We start from the raw sequence: 19,871 nt of genomic DNA, 5'->3' as shown, positions 1-19,871 counted from the left end.
ATAATGTTCTTCCTTTAAAGGCATAATTTTCGAAAACCGTGGGATACGTCTCAACTACACCGTAAGGATTCTATACCGAGTTTCAACTGCCTAACTTGAAGGACTCGTGAGTTATATTATTTTTGTTAATAAATATTGAATCTTTCTACTCGTTAGGATATGAATTTTGGAGCAAGTGACAAGATAAAAACCTGGCTCGAGTGAAGTGTTAACTATGTTTAAAAGTTCATTCCAAGCGCTTCACTAGTTTTCCCGTAAATGATGAAGCAGACAACATCGATGTTATTTTTATTGAGCATAACATAGAAATTGCCTTCCCTTCTAACAATCGGAATTATCTAAAACGCTGGAGCACGTGACCACTTAAAATAAGCAGATTATATACGAATTTTTATCTTCAAACCATGAGAGGCTGTGAGATAGTATATTCTTTTAATACATTCTAAATCCGTCCTCCACCTTCTTTGGGATACATACGGCATTTTAATGAAAGAGATGATAATATTTGGCTCGATTTAAGTTCTATGTTCAAAAATTAATTTGAAACGATTCAGCCTGTTATGTATGTTTAAACGCTCCAATTACGGTAAAAAAGGCTATGATGTGTATTATCATGAATGTTAAATGATAATACAATTCCTCCTCAAGTCTCTTCTGTAATACGAAACGATTAAATCAGTACAACTACCATCCTACGGACTACGCATTTTGGTTCTCTTTTAAGCAAAATAAATTTGATTTAAATCATAGAGTAAAAAATAATTCAACTTAAATCACTTTGGACTTAAATCAATCAACAGACAAACAAATCTTACTATTCAAACTAAATACAGAATCCTAGCCTATCTAGTGGCTAGCGTCTTTGGTTGCAGTACCTTTAGTGTACCAGGTCACGGGTTCGATTATGATCGGAAAACAGAACTAACTACAGTGGATCACATTAGACTTTAAACTTTAAGTCTCGTCTTATACAGCCCCTTTGCTGACAAAGAGCATAAATACAAATTAATGAATCAACTAAATATAATCGCGGTTTGGACGAATTCACGCGTTTTATGACCCATATATGTGCAGTATTAGGGGTATAAGAGTTTGCCCAAACTTTTTCTTTCAATGTGGAAATTTATCCCCATCCTAAGTTCACAAAAAAATCACGAAAATATATTATATAAATGGAGGAAAAAATAATATTTTCTCATACACTATCCTCTGCAAGTAACAAATTCAACGGAATTCAGAATGAAAAAGTGTGACTGACCTTAGGACCGAATCCAAATCTCTGGGCTTATGATACTAATGCTACTATACTAAATATTAACTCGTCTAAAAAGTATTGCGCTTCTGTGCACGAGAAGAAGTTAGTGTCACAAATCTCAGGGTATATAATCATTTGGCAGCTGACATTTGAAGCTAGTAGATGTGCAATCAAAGAGTGGTGAAATTCTTTTAATCAGACATAAGGTATTACATCCTGACAATAAATGAACTTTCCGCACGCTACATTTCACAATTTTATTTTGAGAAAGGCACAAATGCTGCGCAGATACGTGAAGAAACTTCTGTTGTTTATGAGCAAGATATGTTATCAAAAGCAACACGCTAAAGATGGTTCATTTGCTTTTGACCTGGAAATCTCGATATCTAAGGTGCTCCTTAAAGTGGACAACCGATCTAACAAAAGTGGATGATATCTTGGCAAGTCGAGCAAGACCGGCATGCAAGCAGTTATGACATCGCCAAGGAACTAAACATCCAACGTTAGTGTTAAACCATTTGGAAAAGCCTGGGTACAAAAAGAAGCTCAACGTATCGATGCCATATGATCTGACTCAAAAACATTTACTTGATTGAATTTCCATCCGCGAATCTCTACTGAAACGTAATGAACTCGAGACACTTCTGAAGTGGTTGATTACGTGAGATATAAAGTGGATAAACTACAACAACAATGTACGAAAAAAATCGTAGTCTTTGGCAAAGTCTACATTGACAATCACAGAATTTGTACTGTCGACAACTGGCGCAAGTGCACCTAGCAACTCAAAACAAACGGCCAAAACTGATCAACAAAACGGATATCGTTGATAACACCAGACCGCATACATCTTTAGCGACTCTCAGAAACAGTGAGAGCTTCGCTGCGAGATTTTAATGCATCCACCGTATATCCCAGATCTGGCACTGTCAGGATAAAGAGACCTGTGAAAACATTTGTCACAATTTTTTGACCAGAAACCACAGAAGTTCTACAGCGACTGAATTATGTTGTTACCAGAAAAATGACAGGTCATCGCACAAAATGTTGCATATGGTGAAAGTGCAAAACGTCGTATCTCCACTTTTTATGGAATTTTACATTTTGGTTGCATTCAATTCCCCCCATCTGAATCTACGTGTGCAAAAACTCGTAAGTGAAAAAAAAAAAAAAAAAAAAGAAGAAGTGGTTTTGATGAGTTACTAGGTTTTGCACTTTCGCCATCGAATGAGGTTTCATAATGTTATTTCCAATAACAGTAAATATATTTTCAATTTTGACCTCCAAAGGGTAAATACTTTTCAGACAACCTGACAGACCCCCTACACAGTCTACACACTTCAGATAAAGCCGGAATCCCAGGTTCGAACAATCATATTTCTAGATATGATGAAGAACGAAATAAGATAACTCATTTAATATATCTTTACAGGATTTTTATGCACGAATTAATAAAGATACAGAGTTGTCCCTTAACTAATCAACTATCCTTATTTGAGAATGTATGGGAAAAATAAAGAGCTTAAAATTATAAATATCGTAATACCATAAGTATAAAATTTGATTACTGTTGGTTAGAAGTTCAATCTCCCTTTTAGCACTGACGTAATATGAAATGTGGTGCCTTCCATCTCAATTCAGGCAGAGCATGTACCATCACCATATCAGATATTGTTGAAACCTTTTTTTTATAGCAACTAGACATGTTTTTAAGAGACCCATATTTTTTTGTTTTGTCGAAAAAAAATTTTCCCGCCAAGTAATAGGCCATCAAAGACGGGGACTACAATTTATGAAATGTAGATGACATGGAAAATGGTCAACTTCGGAACCCCACTATTCAGCTATGGAGACAGGTAGAGTTACAATTCTTGTTGTGGTATGTACATACGGATATAAATAAACTATATTTTATTATAGTTTGGTTTGCGCATGCGTATCTTTTTGTACATAAATTAACAAATGAACATCAGTTTATCTGAAAACTCGAATTTTGCGGATTTTTTTTTCGAGCACTTCCGGTTCGAATTTTAAAATTATGTTTTCACGGTTGGTAAAACCTAGTTACCCACTTTCCGAAAAAAAAAAAAAAAAATGTATCGCTTCTGTGTGCAACCGTTTTGTCGCAAAAATTCGAGAAACTAAAATTTTCAAAAATCGCCATTTTCTCGAAAACACCATCTTTTAAAATTCTGAAGTTTTGTCAGATGGTTCAACTTTACATGAATAATAAACACACCAAATACCATTCTCGACCAATGCTTCATGAATTAACTACAGCCTTTTGAAGTTAGCGAAGTTTCGTTAACTTTGATGTCACAGTTAGCAACACTGGAAACAATAAAAGTGTAATAATTTGATGATGTTTGTGGTTCACATTAATTAAATGAAGAATAAAAGGTTTTCTTGACTGTTTTTTTTATTATTATTTTGATTAAAAAGGCTCTCTGAAATAGTAAAATGAGCCTCCCCCTAGTCCTCCGTTTTCTTAAACCGAAGTAATCTGAGATAGAAGTTACGACTACGAAACACACAAATTTTAAGTTTACTTAAAATGGCCATCCAATAAATTCTGATGATCTATAAAAAGCCTGAACTATTACCTTAGTGATGATTTGGAATACTCCAGACAAAGTCTCAATTAAGTGAAGGACAAAGTTTAAAAAAAAAATCGAAACATATTTTCTTACGCGTTCCATCAAAGAAATTTACGGACTTTTTAAACAGAACACTTCCGGCATAAGAATGGGTCACTCGAAATTTTGTAGTATTCGACTAAAGTGGGTCAGTCCGCAACCTGCGAGGGAAGTGTGTGTGTATTTGTGCAAATTTTAACTTAGCTGCTACTGCGTTGCAACAAATCAAAGGTGCAACCTGTATTGAAGCTGTCATGAGTGACCTATTTCCTTTAGTAGTATGATATGTAGAAAATGACAGCTGTCTTTTAGAATGTGGTGAATGTCCTGGAGTGGAAGGAAGAAGTGTGGAGTCTTTAATTATTGATCCTGTTGAAAATGAAAGTGTTACGTACGCCATATGGGAAAACAATGATCTCGTATATTAAAAAACTGCGCCACTTTCTGTTTTCGTATCGTACATTGCTGGTTTAACTGTAATAATTGTAATTCATGACTACATCAAGAAAATCCAAAGAGAATTAATTGCTAATTCTATTTTACTTCATGTGGACTTCGTTGAAAACTGGACTGTTATTCTGCAAAGTGAAATTCAGAGTTATCACCGGAATATGGAACAACTGACAGTTTTGTTGTAATAAGCGACGACAAAACACACGACTCGACTCATGTACTCATAGCCATAGACAAGATTCTAAAAATACTCGAAGAAAAGCGAAAATATAGGTTATTGAAAAAGGTTCGAATACGAGAAAATAAGTGTCTGCAATCTCCCAAACCGTGTCAGTGATTTCTGATGGTGCTGCATCACACTTTAAAAATCGCTTTCAGATGTTCGAGATGCAGACAGGTTTGATAAAGAAGCGGTGTTTTGCAGTGAAACCTGCCATGCTAGGGTCTCTACGACGGTATTTGGGGGGGGGGGGGTTGTAAAGAGTGGCAACGCGGCATAACCATAGGCAAAAACAGATACACAGTATTAAAACCTCAGAATAATTCTTGAGTATAGTGCAAGTACTAACTTCGGGTACTACTCTTGTTTTGTTGCCTGGAACTGAATTCGACAACTTCCGGAAGAGAGAAGAAAGAAAGAAAGAAGAAAGAAAAAAAAGGGAAAGATTGGGAAAGTGTGCGACCGGTAACTGGTATTCAAAGAAGTCATCTTTGGCTTTCGGAAAACTGTGAACTTTTTTTAAGGCAGTAACGGGTCACCATAAACTAACTTCATGCTTTCCCCAAAATCGAGCTTCTGCAATTCAAAGTGTAGATTTAAGAAGTCTGCAAAAAGGAACATTTGTTATATACATATGCGCAAAGGCGCCAATTTCTCTGAAAAATTTGGCGGGAGGGGCATTCAGATGCAGAAAGTATATGAGGATTTTAGGACAAATTGCATTCAAATTATGCCAAACATTTTATATTCATAAATACAATAAAGAGCCCACATCAGCTTTGGGGGGCCCGGGTCACCCCCAGGATCGGCGCCCTTGCATATACGTATAATAACCAGTGGTGCGTAGGAGAATTATGAATAAATCATGAATTACGTAAAGTTGAAGTGCTGTTTATGCTTCCACATGGACCTTCAGCAGGGTACAGGTTTCCAGAAGAACATAAGAGAAGTGAAAATAAGTGTTTTGTGATTATCGACAATGTGCTACGCAGGGGCGGGTCCAGGACTTCTGAAGGGGGGGGGGGGTATAACTGCTACTTAGAGCTACTTTTAAGAGCTCCAAACTCTGGGATGGGTTTTATTTATATATAAAATAAGAAAGTTTCTTCTTCTGCAGCCACGTAGCCAAGGAAGGGGGGTCCGGACCCCCCCTTCGAGAACAGAAATGAAAAAATAATTAAGGATGAAAAAATGAAATGAGAAAAAAGAAAGATCGCGTTAAAAATTTTAAAAAATCAGGTAGCTTTTGGTTACTCTTTCTTATAAGGAGATTTGTATTACCTGAAATACATGGCGAGGTGAGCGAGATATACTGGAAGAGTCAGGGAATTTGAAATTTCTAGAAAAGTTACGGAATTCTCAGAATTTCTAAAAGAGTTACGGAATTCTCAGAATTTCTGGTACTAGTCAGGGGGATTTCAAGCGAGATTTCAAACTTCCGAAAGTATAGTACCGTTGTGTAGCACCGTGGACATTTTTATCATAAATTTTCGTCATTGCATCCTTGCAGTATCAAAGATGTTATTTCAAAAACAATTTTCTACTTCTCCTTTCACCTGTCATTGGAACAGACAGTAGTTGACGGAATAATAATAAAAAAAAATTATATGGAAAGAAAGTTCTGTTAACATTTGATTCAGCAGAGAAAGGAGCGCAGATATGGTAAAATATTTTACAAGACATTATTGAGTATGTACTTTTTATAATAGTGAATATGTACTTTTTATAATAGTCGGGGTCATAATGAAAGGAAAATTGTTATATTTGAATGAACAGAGGTAGGATGTAAATATTGTAAAATCTTTTCCAGCACGTTGTTTTTTTATTTTTATTATTTTATTCGAGATTTCTCATAGCTTGTTATTAAAATACTTACTAACATATCCTCATTTTATTGTCCTAACAAATCAATATATGTTAATAGTAAAGTACTTTAGATTGATCGAGATCCTGGGCATTCAGAATTTTATGCCACCCCCACCCCCGTTACGAAATCGTGGCTGAACGAACCAATATATGTTCCAGTAAAATAGTTTAGAATCATTGAGCTCTTGTTGTGATGACCACAGTATTTCATGTCACGGACTCCCTCCCCTTTCACGAAATCCCGGCTACGTGCCTGTCTTCTGGGAGGGCAATCAATCGCCTCCCTGGATCCACCTCTGGACGAGTTGTGAGTGTACGAACACCTATTGGAGTATCTGCACGGTTACATGCTATTAGTGAAGAAGACACCAAGCAAGCAAATAATTGGTCCATGTGAAAAAAAAAGTGAAATTTTGTTTCCGAAGACTATTTTAAGTAAGTGAGCTTAAAATTTGTGTGTTTCGTAATCGTAATTTCCATCTCAGATTACTTCGTTTAAAAAAAAAAAAAAAAAAACGGAGAAGGGGAGAGGCTCATTTTACTATTTCAAAGAGCCTTTTTGATTAAAATAATAAAAAACCAGTCGGGAAAACCTTTTATTCTTCATTTAATTAATGTGAACCACAAACATCATCAAATCATTGCAATTTTATTGTTTCCAGTGTTGCTAACTGCGACATCAAAATTAATGAAACTTCGCTAACTTCAAAAGGCTGTAGTTAATTCATGAAGCATTGGTCGAGAATGGTATTTGGTGTGTTTATTATTCATGTAAAGTTGAACCATCTGACAAAGTTTCAGAATTTTAAAAGATGGTGTTTTCGAGAAAATGGCGCCCAAAAATGGCGATTTTTGAAAATTTTTCAATTTCTCGAATTTTTTGCGACAAAACGGTTACACACAGAAGCGACACAATTTTCTTTCTTTTTTTTTTTTTCGGAAAGCGGGTAACTAGGTCTTACCAACCGTGAAAACAGAATTTTAAAATTCGAACCGGAAATGCTCGAAAAAATCCGCAAACTTCGAGTTTTCAGATAAACTGACGTTCATTTGTTAATTCATGTACAAAAAGACACGCATGCGCAAACCAAACTATAATAAAATATAGTTTATTTATATCCCTATGTACATACGACAACAAGAATTATAACTCTACCTGTCTCCATAGCTGAATGGTGAGGCTTCGAAGTTGACTATTTTCCATGTCTTTTACAATTCATAAATTGTACTCCCCATCTTTGATGGCCCATTATTTGGCAAGAATTTTTTTCTTTTCGACAAAACAAAAAAATATGGGTCTCTTAAAAACATGTCTAGTTGCTATAAAAAAAAGTTTCAACAATATCTGCGATGGTGATGGTACAATTTTATTTTTTTTATTATTATTATTTTTTTGCCTGAGTTGAAATGGAAGGCACCATGTGATTTACAGCTTACTGTAGGATCCAAACCACATAACTCTAACCGGGAATCGAAATTTTCCTCACAAGATTAAATTTAACTCTGATTAATTGAATCTATCTACTAAACAGATTAAAAAATAATAAAAAAAATTATTAATTTTAAATAATCCAATCCACTTGGAACCATGTGAGTTTTCTCGTTTTCTTCCGTTTTGTTTTCGGATTATATTGTTTCTTTGGAGCGAAAATGTTAAATTGGACATAACGTATATGGAGATAACATCACTCATAATTTACATGAACTTTCTGTTCACTGCTCGATGAAGATCTCTAAGATTTGTTATTTTTCTATTCTAGTAGTTGAATTTAACCTTTTTCAGCATAGGAGCTACAGTTCAAGGTGGAATCTGAACTACAGTAATGTGTTCAATGTTCTTCCATTAGGAAGGTTCTTTAATATTGAGTGTTTGAGTATATTGACCTATCAGTCTATTGGTTTATAAATGTTACATATTTTTTTTTTTTTTTTTTAATCCGCACTTTGTCACTGTTTGCCAAAGTCAATACACTTAAAGTTTCCAGGGGAACAGACCAAACTGTGGTCAGAAATAAGTAAATAAAGGCATTTTTGCTTGATAATATTAAAATTTCGGCTCTCTCCGCTCTATGTCTTGGTGTTTCAAGTTGAATATATATAAAGATTTCTAGGTCGAAGGTATAACCTTATGCAAATTAATAAAATTCCTTTCGCATGTTTATGTTAATTTGAATCATGGGTCCCTCACCTGTCATGTCTCTCTCTTTTTTCCCCTGCGCTAAAATTAATACTATTATATACATCTTTCGATACCGAAGGTCTAATCTTGTCCCCAATATCGTCCAAATCAGTCAAGCCAAAATCACACGAGGACGTTGAATTTGAAGACTTTTTCGGTACTTTTCTGATACCCGTGCTAATACGTTTCTAAATCCAAGACGACTCTGAATGTAAGGCAATTTCATTTTTTTACAAAGGATTACGGGGAAAATATCTACACACATATTGGGTATATTTTCAGAACTTACTATAATAAAACTACACTAAAAATTAAATTAGATACAGGCTTCCCTTAGTCTTCCTCACTGGAAGGTCCCACTGAATCTGCGAACGTTCACGGTAGGCGATGAAGATGTTAAAGTTAGAGCCTAATGAAACTCGACATTCTGTTCAGTAAAGAAAAACTACTCATCCTATATCACGAAAGCAGGACGACCAGTGACGACGCCAGAGGGGAGGGGCAACGAGGCAAGAGCCCCCTGGTGGCTACTCCTGCCTCCCCCCCCCAGACTCCTACAATCATAAAACATTCTACATATAGCATTTTATACCAATCTCATTGTCAGATCGTACTATCTATGCATTTACTATGTGGCAGATTAGTCTTCAAGCTTTCTTCTTTGAGTGTCTGGCTGTGCACGCGTATTTCTGTTTTCTAATTTAGCGCCTTTTCCGGTAAATTTTAGTTATAGTTCTTTCTTATGACTTTTAATATCGTGCCTAGCGAACAATAGTAGATTTGGTCGACTTGTTTTCTTCTCATTGGATCAACTTCGGTTAGAAACAAAAAAAGGTAAAACCAATTACATAACTTGTTTGTATTTATCCAGGTTTGAAGTTTTCAATTTCATATTTTGTTTTATTTAAAGGTTCTATACTTCTTTTTTCTTCAACATTATTCCCGGCTTATAACAGCTTAATTTGCGACTACCAGGCTTTTCGCGCCAAACTCGTGTCCTTATAGTTAGTTCTGTAAGAACTGTTACCCATGAAAACGATAAACGTAGCATATAGTCCTAGACGAATATGTTACTTGTAGCATACGCGAAAGTAATTCAATTTACGTTTAGGTTTCAAAAGTTCCATTGAACAATATTTCATGTGCAGACGTTACTTATTTGTTAGAAATTTTACTTGAAATAAGTTTACTTTATAATCATATAGGTCTAATATGAAAACAGCAACGAAATACACACTGTAATGTAAAGTAAGTCAAACATAATAAATATGTCATTTTTGGTATGAAAAGTAGCCCCCCTCGAAAATGTATCTGCCCCTCCCTTGCTCCCTAAGAACTTAAAAGCTGGCGTCGTCACTGAGGACCACCCTATATCTTTCAGCACAAAATTGAAAAAAAAAAAAAAAAAAAAAAAAAAACCTCGTCTAGAATTCAGAAATATACAGTATATATGCCTATGAACTCTTCCAAGCCAAAAGTCTACTCTTACACCAAGAATTTTCGAAGTAGGTTTAACAGTTTTTTTGCGTGATACTGTTGAATTTGAAGCCTCAGTCGCATGCTTCATCATCAATAATAAATAAATGAATAAAAAATAAAATAAATTTTAAAACCCCATGAAACAAAATACCCCGAAAATTGGTCAGACCTTTATTGCGTGATTCTAAGTACGAATTTCGGGCCCTCTCCATGACGCTCTGTTCACAACGTCAAAATAAATACATATATAAAGGAACATTGGCCTCGTTTTAAGAATGGTCTAATTCGATAATTGCATCAATCTAGGCTGCTATTTTCTCGAAATCTAAACATAATTCATAGATTAACATTTTCTTTAACTAGGGGAGGAAGGGGTAATAAGATATATATATATATATATATATATATATATATATATATATATTCTTGCACTTGCATTGATTTCTTGAGGAACTAGCAGAAAATATGTATGATTGTACTAAAACAATGAAACCTGCTGATGTATTAACACATTTTTCCAGTTCTTTTTTCACACCAAAAAAATTCACGAAAAATGTTGTTAAAGTCAGTGTCACTTACTACCCCTAAGGGGTAATAAGAGACAGGGCTCTCAGTGCTCATACACATAGAACAGAAAATGAGTAGTGGTTTAAGGAAAAATCTTCAGACAATTCTGAACAATTTACTTTTTTCAGATCTGAAATATGTGCATATGTTCCCGAAGTATCAAGCTTTAAAAAATGAAATTCAATAGTTCGTTCGGAAAATTTATTTGCCTGAATATTAAATATCAAAAACCATTGAAACAAAGTAAAGTTGCGTTTTACGGAATCTAGATACATTACGGATAAAACACTACCAAATAAAAAAGGAGTTGAGTTGAGTTGATTTTGAGTTTAACGTCCCGTTCAGCAGCGAGGCTATATGAGACGTGGACCTACTGATTAACGTGGAATCCGAACCACATGAGCTCCCGCCGGGAATTGAACCCGGGTCTCCCGCGCCAAAGGCGCGTACGCTAACCGCTTAGCCACGGAGGAGCTCAAATAAAAAAAAAAAAAAAAGGAATGCTGACAAGAAATTTCTGGAGAATGTCGAAAATGAACTTAAAAAGTGCCTAAATTCTCAATGAAGAAAAATCACCGCATTTGAAAAATAGTTTTAGCTAACTTAAATGGATTGAAAAAGCTATTAAATTATAATCATACACGAAGAGAACATTGAAAAATGTTGTAAACCTATTGCTGTTCAAACTTTATGTAAAATGTAGCCTATGTAAAACTGCATTTTCGAAAAATATGCAAGATGAATATTAAACCTTTTATGAGTACAGTCGAACGATCATATGGAAAATGTACAAAAGAATTTGGAAATGTCATGCTAGCCTTTGTAAAATCTAAGTTAGCATTTAAAAATCTCATAAATGTAAATTAAACTTCAGTGTTACATAATTATAGCAGGTAGGCTTAATTAATTATCTTAGGCTGGACCACTTAAGCAAACATAGGAAAAATGTATAGGTCAAAAAGAACTGTTGGCATATAGGTATGAGTTTAACAAATCGATTTTAAGAATAGTCCTACAAACACCTAGGCCTATCAAAAGAAGATGAGTCATATTTAATCTTTCTGTTTTGGTTTCAAAAGTCTTTTTTCATTTTGCTATAAACACAACGAATTTTTTGGAGCTATTCTCTAGAAATCTGGAATGGCCCATTTCCATTTCCATCCAGTTTGATAGGTCCATAAAACACAAATTTGGACGTAACTGATTGAATGTCATCATAGGCAGACCAACTGAAACCACTTAGTTATTTTTTCAAAAATTTAACCTTGCACGGTTCTTCATCTGGGAAAGCAATAACCCTCCCAATATACCAGTCAAGATCGTAGTACACGGCGTAATACATTTCTAAGCAAGATTCTGCTCTAGTTGAATAAATTTCTCCTGGCAAACTTTCACCAGTTGATGATGAAATTAGTTGATCCAAAGCATATTCTCAATTGTCACTATCTATGCACAGACTCAGACTGAATTGCCAAAGTAGGAATTTTCCTATTTACTTTCTATATACAAAAAATATCAGGTTATACTCGTCACATACGCTAAATAAACATAAACATAAAGTTGAACTGGGGTAATAAGAGACAGCTGTAATTTCTAAAAGGGGTAATAAGAGACATGCTCTCATCTGACCTGAAATGCAATGTTTCAACATTTTTCAAAATTTCACAACTATGTTCATAATCTTAGTCACAAAGTTACATAGTAGTCATTTCCACATTTGTAACTCACTTTTCGCAATAAAATTTTATCTTAAAACAGTCACGAACTTCTATGGTAAGTTCAAAGTGAAGGTATATTTTCATAGCGTGACTATATAAAAACTCATATTAGTTCGTAAGTGCAAGTGGGGTAGGAAAGTAAAGGTTGCCATTACTTATTTTTTTAAATAATTTTGATTTGATATTTAGGGTATTTTTTGGCCATGTCTCTTATTACCCGGCCTCCCCTATCTCAAAATAACTTAAGATTGATTTTATTTACTCATAATCTTGGAAATGAAATATTTCAGATTAACGTCCCACGTTTATGCCCATTAGGCTAAGGGAGACGGATGATTAACGCAAGTGAATGATGGAAGGAAACGGGAGTAACCCCGAGAAAACCAACGGACACGATGTTGTCCACCACAAACTTACTTGATCGAGGATCGAACCAGGGACCGCACCAGAGGCACGCGCTCTACCACTGAGCCATCGTGCACTCCATTCATATTATTCAGAATGTTACGACAGTCGTAGGGCAGCTTTAGTATTTATAAAATGTTACAGTATACCATACTAATATGTAGAAGTGTCTAATTCGCTCAATAAAAGTGTGAAATAGAATTGTACTTTAAAAAAAAAAAAAAAGTTTCGTTACACAGTAATATACGTACTAATGAAAAGCTCAAAAACTCAGGTGGGTCAAACTTGGAAAAATCTTCTGTAGTAAAACGCAAGTTTTGGATGTCCCCTCGTGAATTAACATATCCAGAAACCTGGCTATTAAAAATTGTCACTAATTAATAGAATAATTTCAGGTGAATAGTTAATGGAATTGATCCTCATTTCGTTCTATGTTTAAGTTTGAAACAAATTGCTTGGGACTCGACACTTTATAAACATCATATTTTTAGATTCTAAATTTATATCTATCGATTAACAACTATTTACTCATTCTCAAGTTCCAGCCAGTAGTGAATTCATTTTCACTTGGGGAGGGCAACATGAACCCTTTAGACTGCTAATAAAACTCCAACTGACCAAAGCAGTATATATATATATATATATATTTTAAGAGTATATATTTGTGTTACATAGCCGAAACTGTAACACAAATATATAATCTTAAAATATTTATACTGCTTTGGTCACTTGGAGTTTTATTAACAATCTTGAATTTTTCAAAAGCTGCAATGAACAATTTACAAACTCTTTAGAGCTGAGGTACCTCAGATAGGCCTTTCGAAATTAGAGACAATATATTGTACATGCCTGAACTCAGTCTGACACCCTGATTACGTGTTGCTACATGACATGTTGTTCCCGTACATGCGCAGTTTACTTGGAGCAACAAAAATCGGGCTGTACTACTTTAGATTGGCATACTTAAATTCATTGCATACTCGTCTTTGAACAGGAAATTCATTCTTAGCACCTTAGGAGTTCCTTAAGGGAGTAGTTACAGTAGAATACTGCGTGCAGATTCACCTAAGGAGGGTTTACTTTTTATGGGTTCATACGCGTTCACAAATATGCTACCAAAAGCAAAACTTGTATCTAACCGAACCGGGAGAGAAGCTCAGTAAGGAGGCTCGCGCGGGAGCAGGCGCATCAGAGATGGTGGGTACCTGCGTTAACAAAGATAGTGGGAAAACACTGATCTGAATTAATTTTGGTTAGCTCAGGTTAATTTAACTCTTCTCTTTGATCCGACCGTGAGGAATATTGATTTTCCATGTGTTTCTATGAAGGAGTTCTTTCTTTAACATTAACTTTTGAACTGAACGTAGGGACAGATTAGAACTTGGTCAGGAAGACTCGGCTCGTCGAGCTAAACCTGAGCAAAACAATAAGTTAATTGTATATATATAAAAAAATCAATGTGTAACTGTTTCGCCATTTATCCAATTCGGCTTTACTATCTATACGTATTGAATTCAAAATTTCGTCTACACTCCCACTTCCGGTACCCACCCCTCGGGAAAGGATGAATTCCTTCTTTTTGCTTCAGTATATAGTAAATCCACAGCTCTCATTTATCCGAAGGATTCCCTCAGTTTCAAAATTCGTGTAGCAAAATAGTTACGAATTTTTGAGTATGCTGGACTGCAACTTAGCCTGAGTTAAGATCACAATTGAGTTACCGCGACTAATCTTAGACTATGGATAAGATAAACAGTAAATTTAGTACTACTATATAGATACTCGGCTAATACGATTCGGCGTTAAAATTATGAACACATCGGGAAGAAAAAAGGTTCGCAAGACGGCGGCGGCAAAAACCTGATTCATACACAGGAAGCAAAAAAAAAAAAAATAAATAAATAAATAAATAAAAATAAAATAAAATAAAAATAAAAAAATAAAGTAACTCATTATATAATAGTATTCATCATAGTGTGCCTTGCACAATCTTACAAAATAACAGGATTTCCCCCTTTTCTCCCCACTAATAGCTTCATTTTTATTTAGCCTAGTAATAACACTTGGCAGCATCAAATTAAACGATTAAGTAAGTGCACATATTATATAAAACAATCAGGTATTCAGTGAAAAACTAACAAAAAAGGCTTTAAAAAGAGATTTTCATAAATGGACAATGACATAGTAAGTGAATCAGCAATCAATCGATGCTTATCAAATGAATCTCCAATAGTCAATTTATACAGACAATATTCCTAAATTCTGTCAAAGATGTTAACGTGAAACACATGTATTCTGTGATTACATCGATTGGTTGCTGGACTAGAGTTCAACGTTCCTTTCAACCTCTCAACATCGTGGCCATACGAGACGTAGACAGCTTAACGTGGAGTTCGATCCACATGAGCTCCTACCGGGTCCGCTGTACCAACTGTGATTGCATTGAGATTTGCAAACTGATGTAAGCTAATTATAGTACTTTATTGATTTTCCTCGGCTTCAATGGAATACAATGAATTAAATGGCTTATTTCAATATCTAAAAACGATAAAACAATGCTTGCATATGAGTTTTGCATAATTCATGGACGAAATGCTTTACTTAAAATAAAAGAAGCATTTACATTAAATAATTTTCAGTACGCAAAACCGAAACCTATGTAATAGTAGAGAATCGCATCATCCATAATATAGTTGAGTTGCGCTTTTTCTGATTAGGTTTAACGTCCATCATGCACCAAGGCTAAGACGATAATGATTGCAATGGAGAAAATAGGACGAAACAGAACTCCGAGAAAACTCACGCACACGGTATTTATCCATCACAAAGCCAATTTGGCACGAGCTGGGATCGAACCAGGGCCCGCCACGCACTGGAAGTGACCGCTTTAACAATGAGTCACTATAGTTGCGGTACCTAATATTCTACATGCATACACAAACGATCTAAAATCCTTTATCCTATTTTTCTTAACTCTTTCGTATTCCCATATGAGGAAGACGTTCTGTATTTGTGATTGGAGACAAAGAAGCATAGATTCCCACGATTTGTTCTTGGAGGTCAATGGTCAGAACACTACCGTGATAAAGGGGTGGTAAAGGAAGATGTGAATGAGAAAAAACACGTACAGGAATTCAGGAAATGGTGTACGTATTTACCCTTAATTTGGTAAAGCCATTAGCTATATCGGCTCCATTCATCAGTGGGGGCACGAGGGTTTAGTAATTCCGGAATATTCTTAGGGTTAAAGCTAACCATCTCAATTGTCACTGGTTTCTTTCTGTACCAAAGTTTAATATTTTCCGAAGGTCGGATTAGAGCAGGCGCTGGCGGATGAGGGCGGCTTAGAGCCTCGCAGGGCACGTTGTTTTCTGTCATTATTACAGCTAAATGGGAAGAGTGGGCCTGTGTAAGTACAAAAATAATTTATACTGAACTAATTGACCTAACCCTACCTAACGAAAATTAAGCAATATTTTTTTTTAAAAAAAGTACCGTAACTTTTTTTTTGGTAGAAAAAAAATTCTGGCCCTTCTCGGGCCGACATATGCCGAAAAAATATACGTAACAATAGTTTCAAGTAGGGTATCTTCTTCGGTGCTTCGCGCCCTAAACCCTGTGTACAAGTCACCAGTTTTCACTCGGTTCCCCACTTTCTGGTGCGTTACAAAACAAATCATGCAAGCATTACCAGTAAGTGGACACCTGCTAATCGAATAGCTTATAGGTTTATATGGCTTCGATCAATAACTTTATAAAAATCTTATTGCCCTTATAAACTGAACTTGTACCCAGTGGTTAACTTCCAGTCGCTTACTGGAAAAGCTTTACTAAGTATTAAAGACATGTGCTGGTTTTAGTATCAAAAAGTGCTGGTTTTAATATTAGATCTCTTTCTTCACGAAACAATTTTTCTTGTCGAATTATAGCTATATTCAGTTAATCTGATCTAGAAAGAGCGATTAATACATTCGTTTAATTATTGGGAGAAGTATTAATATTATATACCCGTTTTAATTTAGTGTGACTTATTAGTCAATGCTCTTATTTATCTGAAAATACTCGAAGTATTTTCAATGTAGTTGTAAACATTTTCGCTCCGCCCACAAGAAGTTTTTATTTACCTAGCAATTTTGCATGACAGTAGACGGGAAGGAATTCATAATTCCAACATTAACTCATTTAGCATGCTCGTAATATTTACCAAATAGTAATATTTATTTACTTCAAGAAAAACAACGTACACTAAAGTTTACTGTCAAAAAACTTAGCAGGTATTGACATTAGCTACAGGTATAAGATTTTTTTCTTTTATCAATGCAAGAGGGAGAATCTAGCAGGTGGGTCAGTAGGGCCGGCTTTACTGAACGGCTTTGCGTATTCGATATTCCAAATAAATTATTAACTGACTTACTTCGTCCCACTTAATGAACTTTTCTCCATTTAGCATACACTTCGGAACTTCGACAGGCCTCAACTGCAATATATGAGAGGCAGGTTTCACTGCTGCCATGCCTCACGCCATGAACTGCAGCTAAGCACAGCACACACTCTCAATGTACCTAATCCATCTAGAGAAGAAAATTATTTTAGTTGTTGTAATGATGCTACCATCGTACTGCTACGTACAGTACAGTCTCATTCGTAGAAGTACACATTAACGTGCAGCTTCACGCACTTACACCCTCTACAGCTAAAGTCATTCATTCGCACCACAGATTACTTGCTCTCTGCTATCATCCCCACTCCCACTTGTGCACCCTTTGGTGCCTAGGAACAGGAAGCCAATGCGCGAGTTTACAAAGTGCATATACTACAAGGCGAGTTCTTTGATGTTTAAATGGCCATCATTCTTCATTGTACTTCGCTTAACCGTTTAAATTCAATACTATTATATTAACCATTATAATTTTATAAGCTAAAGTATTTTATTTTACGCAAACAATCTTGTTTATGTTTTCCTGAAAAATATTGTCCTGTGACCTTTGTTAATAAATCATGTCAAACTGGAGTCTCTACTCGTGCACACTGGATAACACTGCACTATGGCATAGAGCACCTTGTGTAGTAGCATCGTAGCATGCGTAGCATTGAACGACAGGTGGAAAGCGTAATACACTTTCGATCGGAATAATTTCATCCAATTATTAAACATAACAATAAGTAGATTAGTCAGTGGGAAATATCTGAATACTGATTTTTCTCCTCTGAAGTTAACCCTTTGAAAAAAGAAAAAAAAATCCAGTAATCTTGTGTAACAGTAGGCTAACTAATGCATCTTTTAGTTGATGTTTCCGTGAGAAACTTGGATTGTACTGTCTAATTTGGTAAGTTTTTAAACGAAATTCATGACAAACGAATATTCGTTTTTTTTTTTTTTCAAACAAATATTAAAAATATTCCAAATAAAATCCCACTGCTTGTGTTAGTGTTCTCAGCTGAATATTGGAAGGGAAGGCAGCACCTTCAAAGTAAACTTGCTCACCACATTAAAAAATAATAATAATAATAAAAATAAAAAATCAACATTATATTTTTTATCTAATATGAGGAGCTTATTATCAAAAGTTAATATCTTAATTTATGCTATCTTTTCGATGGACGTGAACAAAAAAAAAAAAAAAAAAAATCGTTGAAATGGTCATATTTAACATAATACTAGGCACTTATAACAAGAGAAAACTTGTGTTGTGGAAAGGCCAATTTATGATGTCTCCTCAACATGTATTTGACATGCAATTTGCTATCATTTGGGCAATGTGTGGCTAGCATGTCATCTCCCATCGCCCTGGCCTTCTAGACCGCAATATCCTGCCTCTTAACTTTCACAATATCAGTTTGAACGTGTTTATTGTTCCCTGTTATCATTTCCTTGTTGCGCTCTCGACCAGTATCTTCTCACTGGTATCCTCATCATCCTAATCTCTTTTTTTTTTCTAAGTTTAACTTTTTATGTTTTAAGGCTATGAAAGAAATGGTGGAATGAATAAATTCAGAGAAAACAGGAAAATCCTGACAAAATCCATGCATTCGACAGTTTTCGTTCACCAAAATACTCAAGCGGCGCGAGCTGGGATGGAACCGAGAGTGCTTGGGGGGAATGGTAGAGCATTCATCTCTGGTACTTGGGGTCCCTGGTTCGATCCCGTGTGGATTTTGCGGTGGACAAACACAACACTCGTGGGTTTTCTCGGGGTTCCCTCGTTTCCTTTACTTTCTTCATTCCACCATCTCATTTATTTTTCGTAATCACCGTCTCCTTTAGCCTAACTGGCATAATCGTGGAACGTAAAACTGAAAGATTTCATTTCCGAAAGTCCTTGAGACCAGAGGTAACTGCTCTATAATTTTACCATCATATTCTCTTCATATGGTAAGGGAAGTAGGAACACTTGTTTCCTGTATAGAGGAAACAAATAGTACTGCTTCCCTAGCCTTGTGGAAGTACCCTTATTCCTATCACAGTAGAACCACAAATACTCCAAGTAGTTTGATTTACATGAAAATATATCAGACACTTTTTGTTCTAGTTTCTTATAGCTATAAAGTACTATAGAGCTAAACGTACGGAACCTGTTGCATAACAGATGACTAAGTTTGGGTCTAAGTACCTGATCAATATCAAAAATTGAGATGCAAACAAAATGAGGATGTGAGTTGCGAAAGAACCTGAAGGAAGGAGAAAGGACTTTTTTATTGTTAATAAAAATCTACAAAAAATAAATGTTTCATGCGGGACTTTTTAAACTGTGGTTGGCGTTGCGACATGGTGCTCGATGTTAGTCTTTTTTTTTTTTTTTTTTTTAATTTTAGACCTATATTCTGTCTCCAGCGCAGTGATACTATCAATCTTGCTACACTAACGGTGTCATCAACAGGTGAGAATCAATACTGTACTGAGCAGAAGTACAGCAATAAGCGAATGAATAGTAACTTTCGAAATGTGTGTATAGGGAAGAATGGGGTAAATTTGGAACAAAACTAGTATTTGCGCGACTTAGGCGAACTTTCTTGCCCTTTGGTCCCTGGCCCAGAATCAATGATTTAGAGATCACCCTTAATTTTTGGAAATTGCCGAAATTAAGAAATTGTT

General features: G+C 35.4%; 1 protein-coding gene across 2 annotated transcripts in view; it reads right to left on the bottom strand.

The window, feature by feature from the left end:
- Positions 1–17,545, bottom strand: part of Plc21C (Phospholipase C at 21C) — a 131,120-nt gene extending 113,575 nt beyond the window's left edge. For both annotated transcript variants that reach the window (XM_081758703.1, XM_081758704.1), the window contains exon 1: positions 17,193–17,545. In XM_081758703.1, the coding sequence (XP_081614829.1) occupies positions 17,193–17,291 (99 nt within the window). In that variant the 5' untranslated portion in view covers positions 17,292–17,545. The remainder of the gene's footprint in view (positions 1–17,192) is intronic.
- Between the last annotated feature and the right edge of the window lie 2,326 nt (positions 17,546–19,871).

The sequence above is a fragment of the Thermobia domestica genome, chromosome 5, assembly GCF_964235325.1.
Source record: "Thermobia domestica chromosome 5, izTheDome1.hap1.1, whole genome shotgun sequence".
Lineage (NCBI taxonomy): Eukaryota > Metazoa > Arthropoda > Insecta > Zygentoma > Lepismatidae > Thermobia > Thermobia domestica.
The sequence above is the reverse complement of the archived record's forward strand: the minus strand, read 5'-3'. Positions and strand labels throughout refer to the sequence as shown.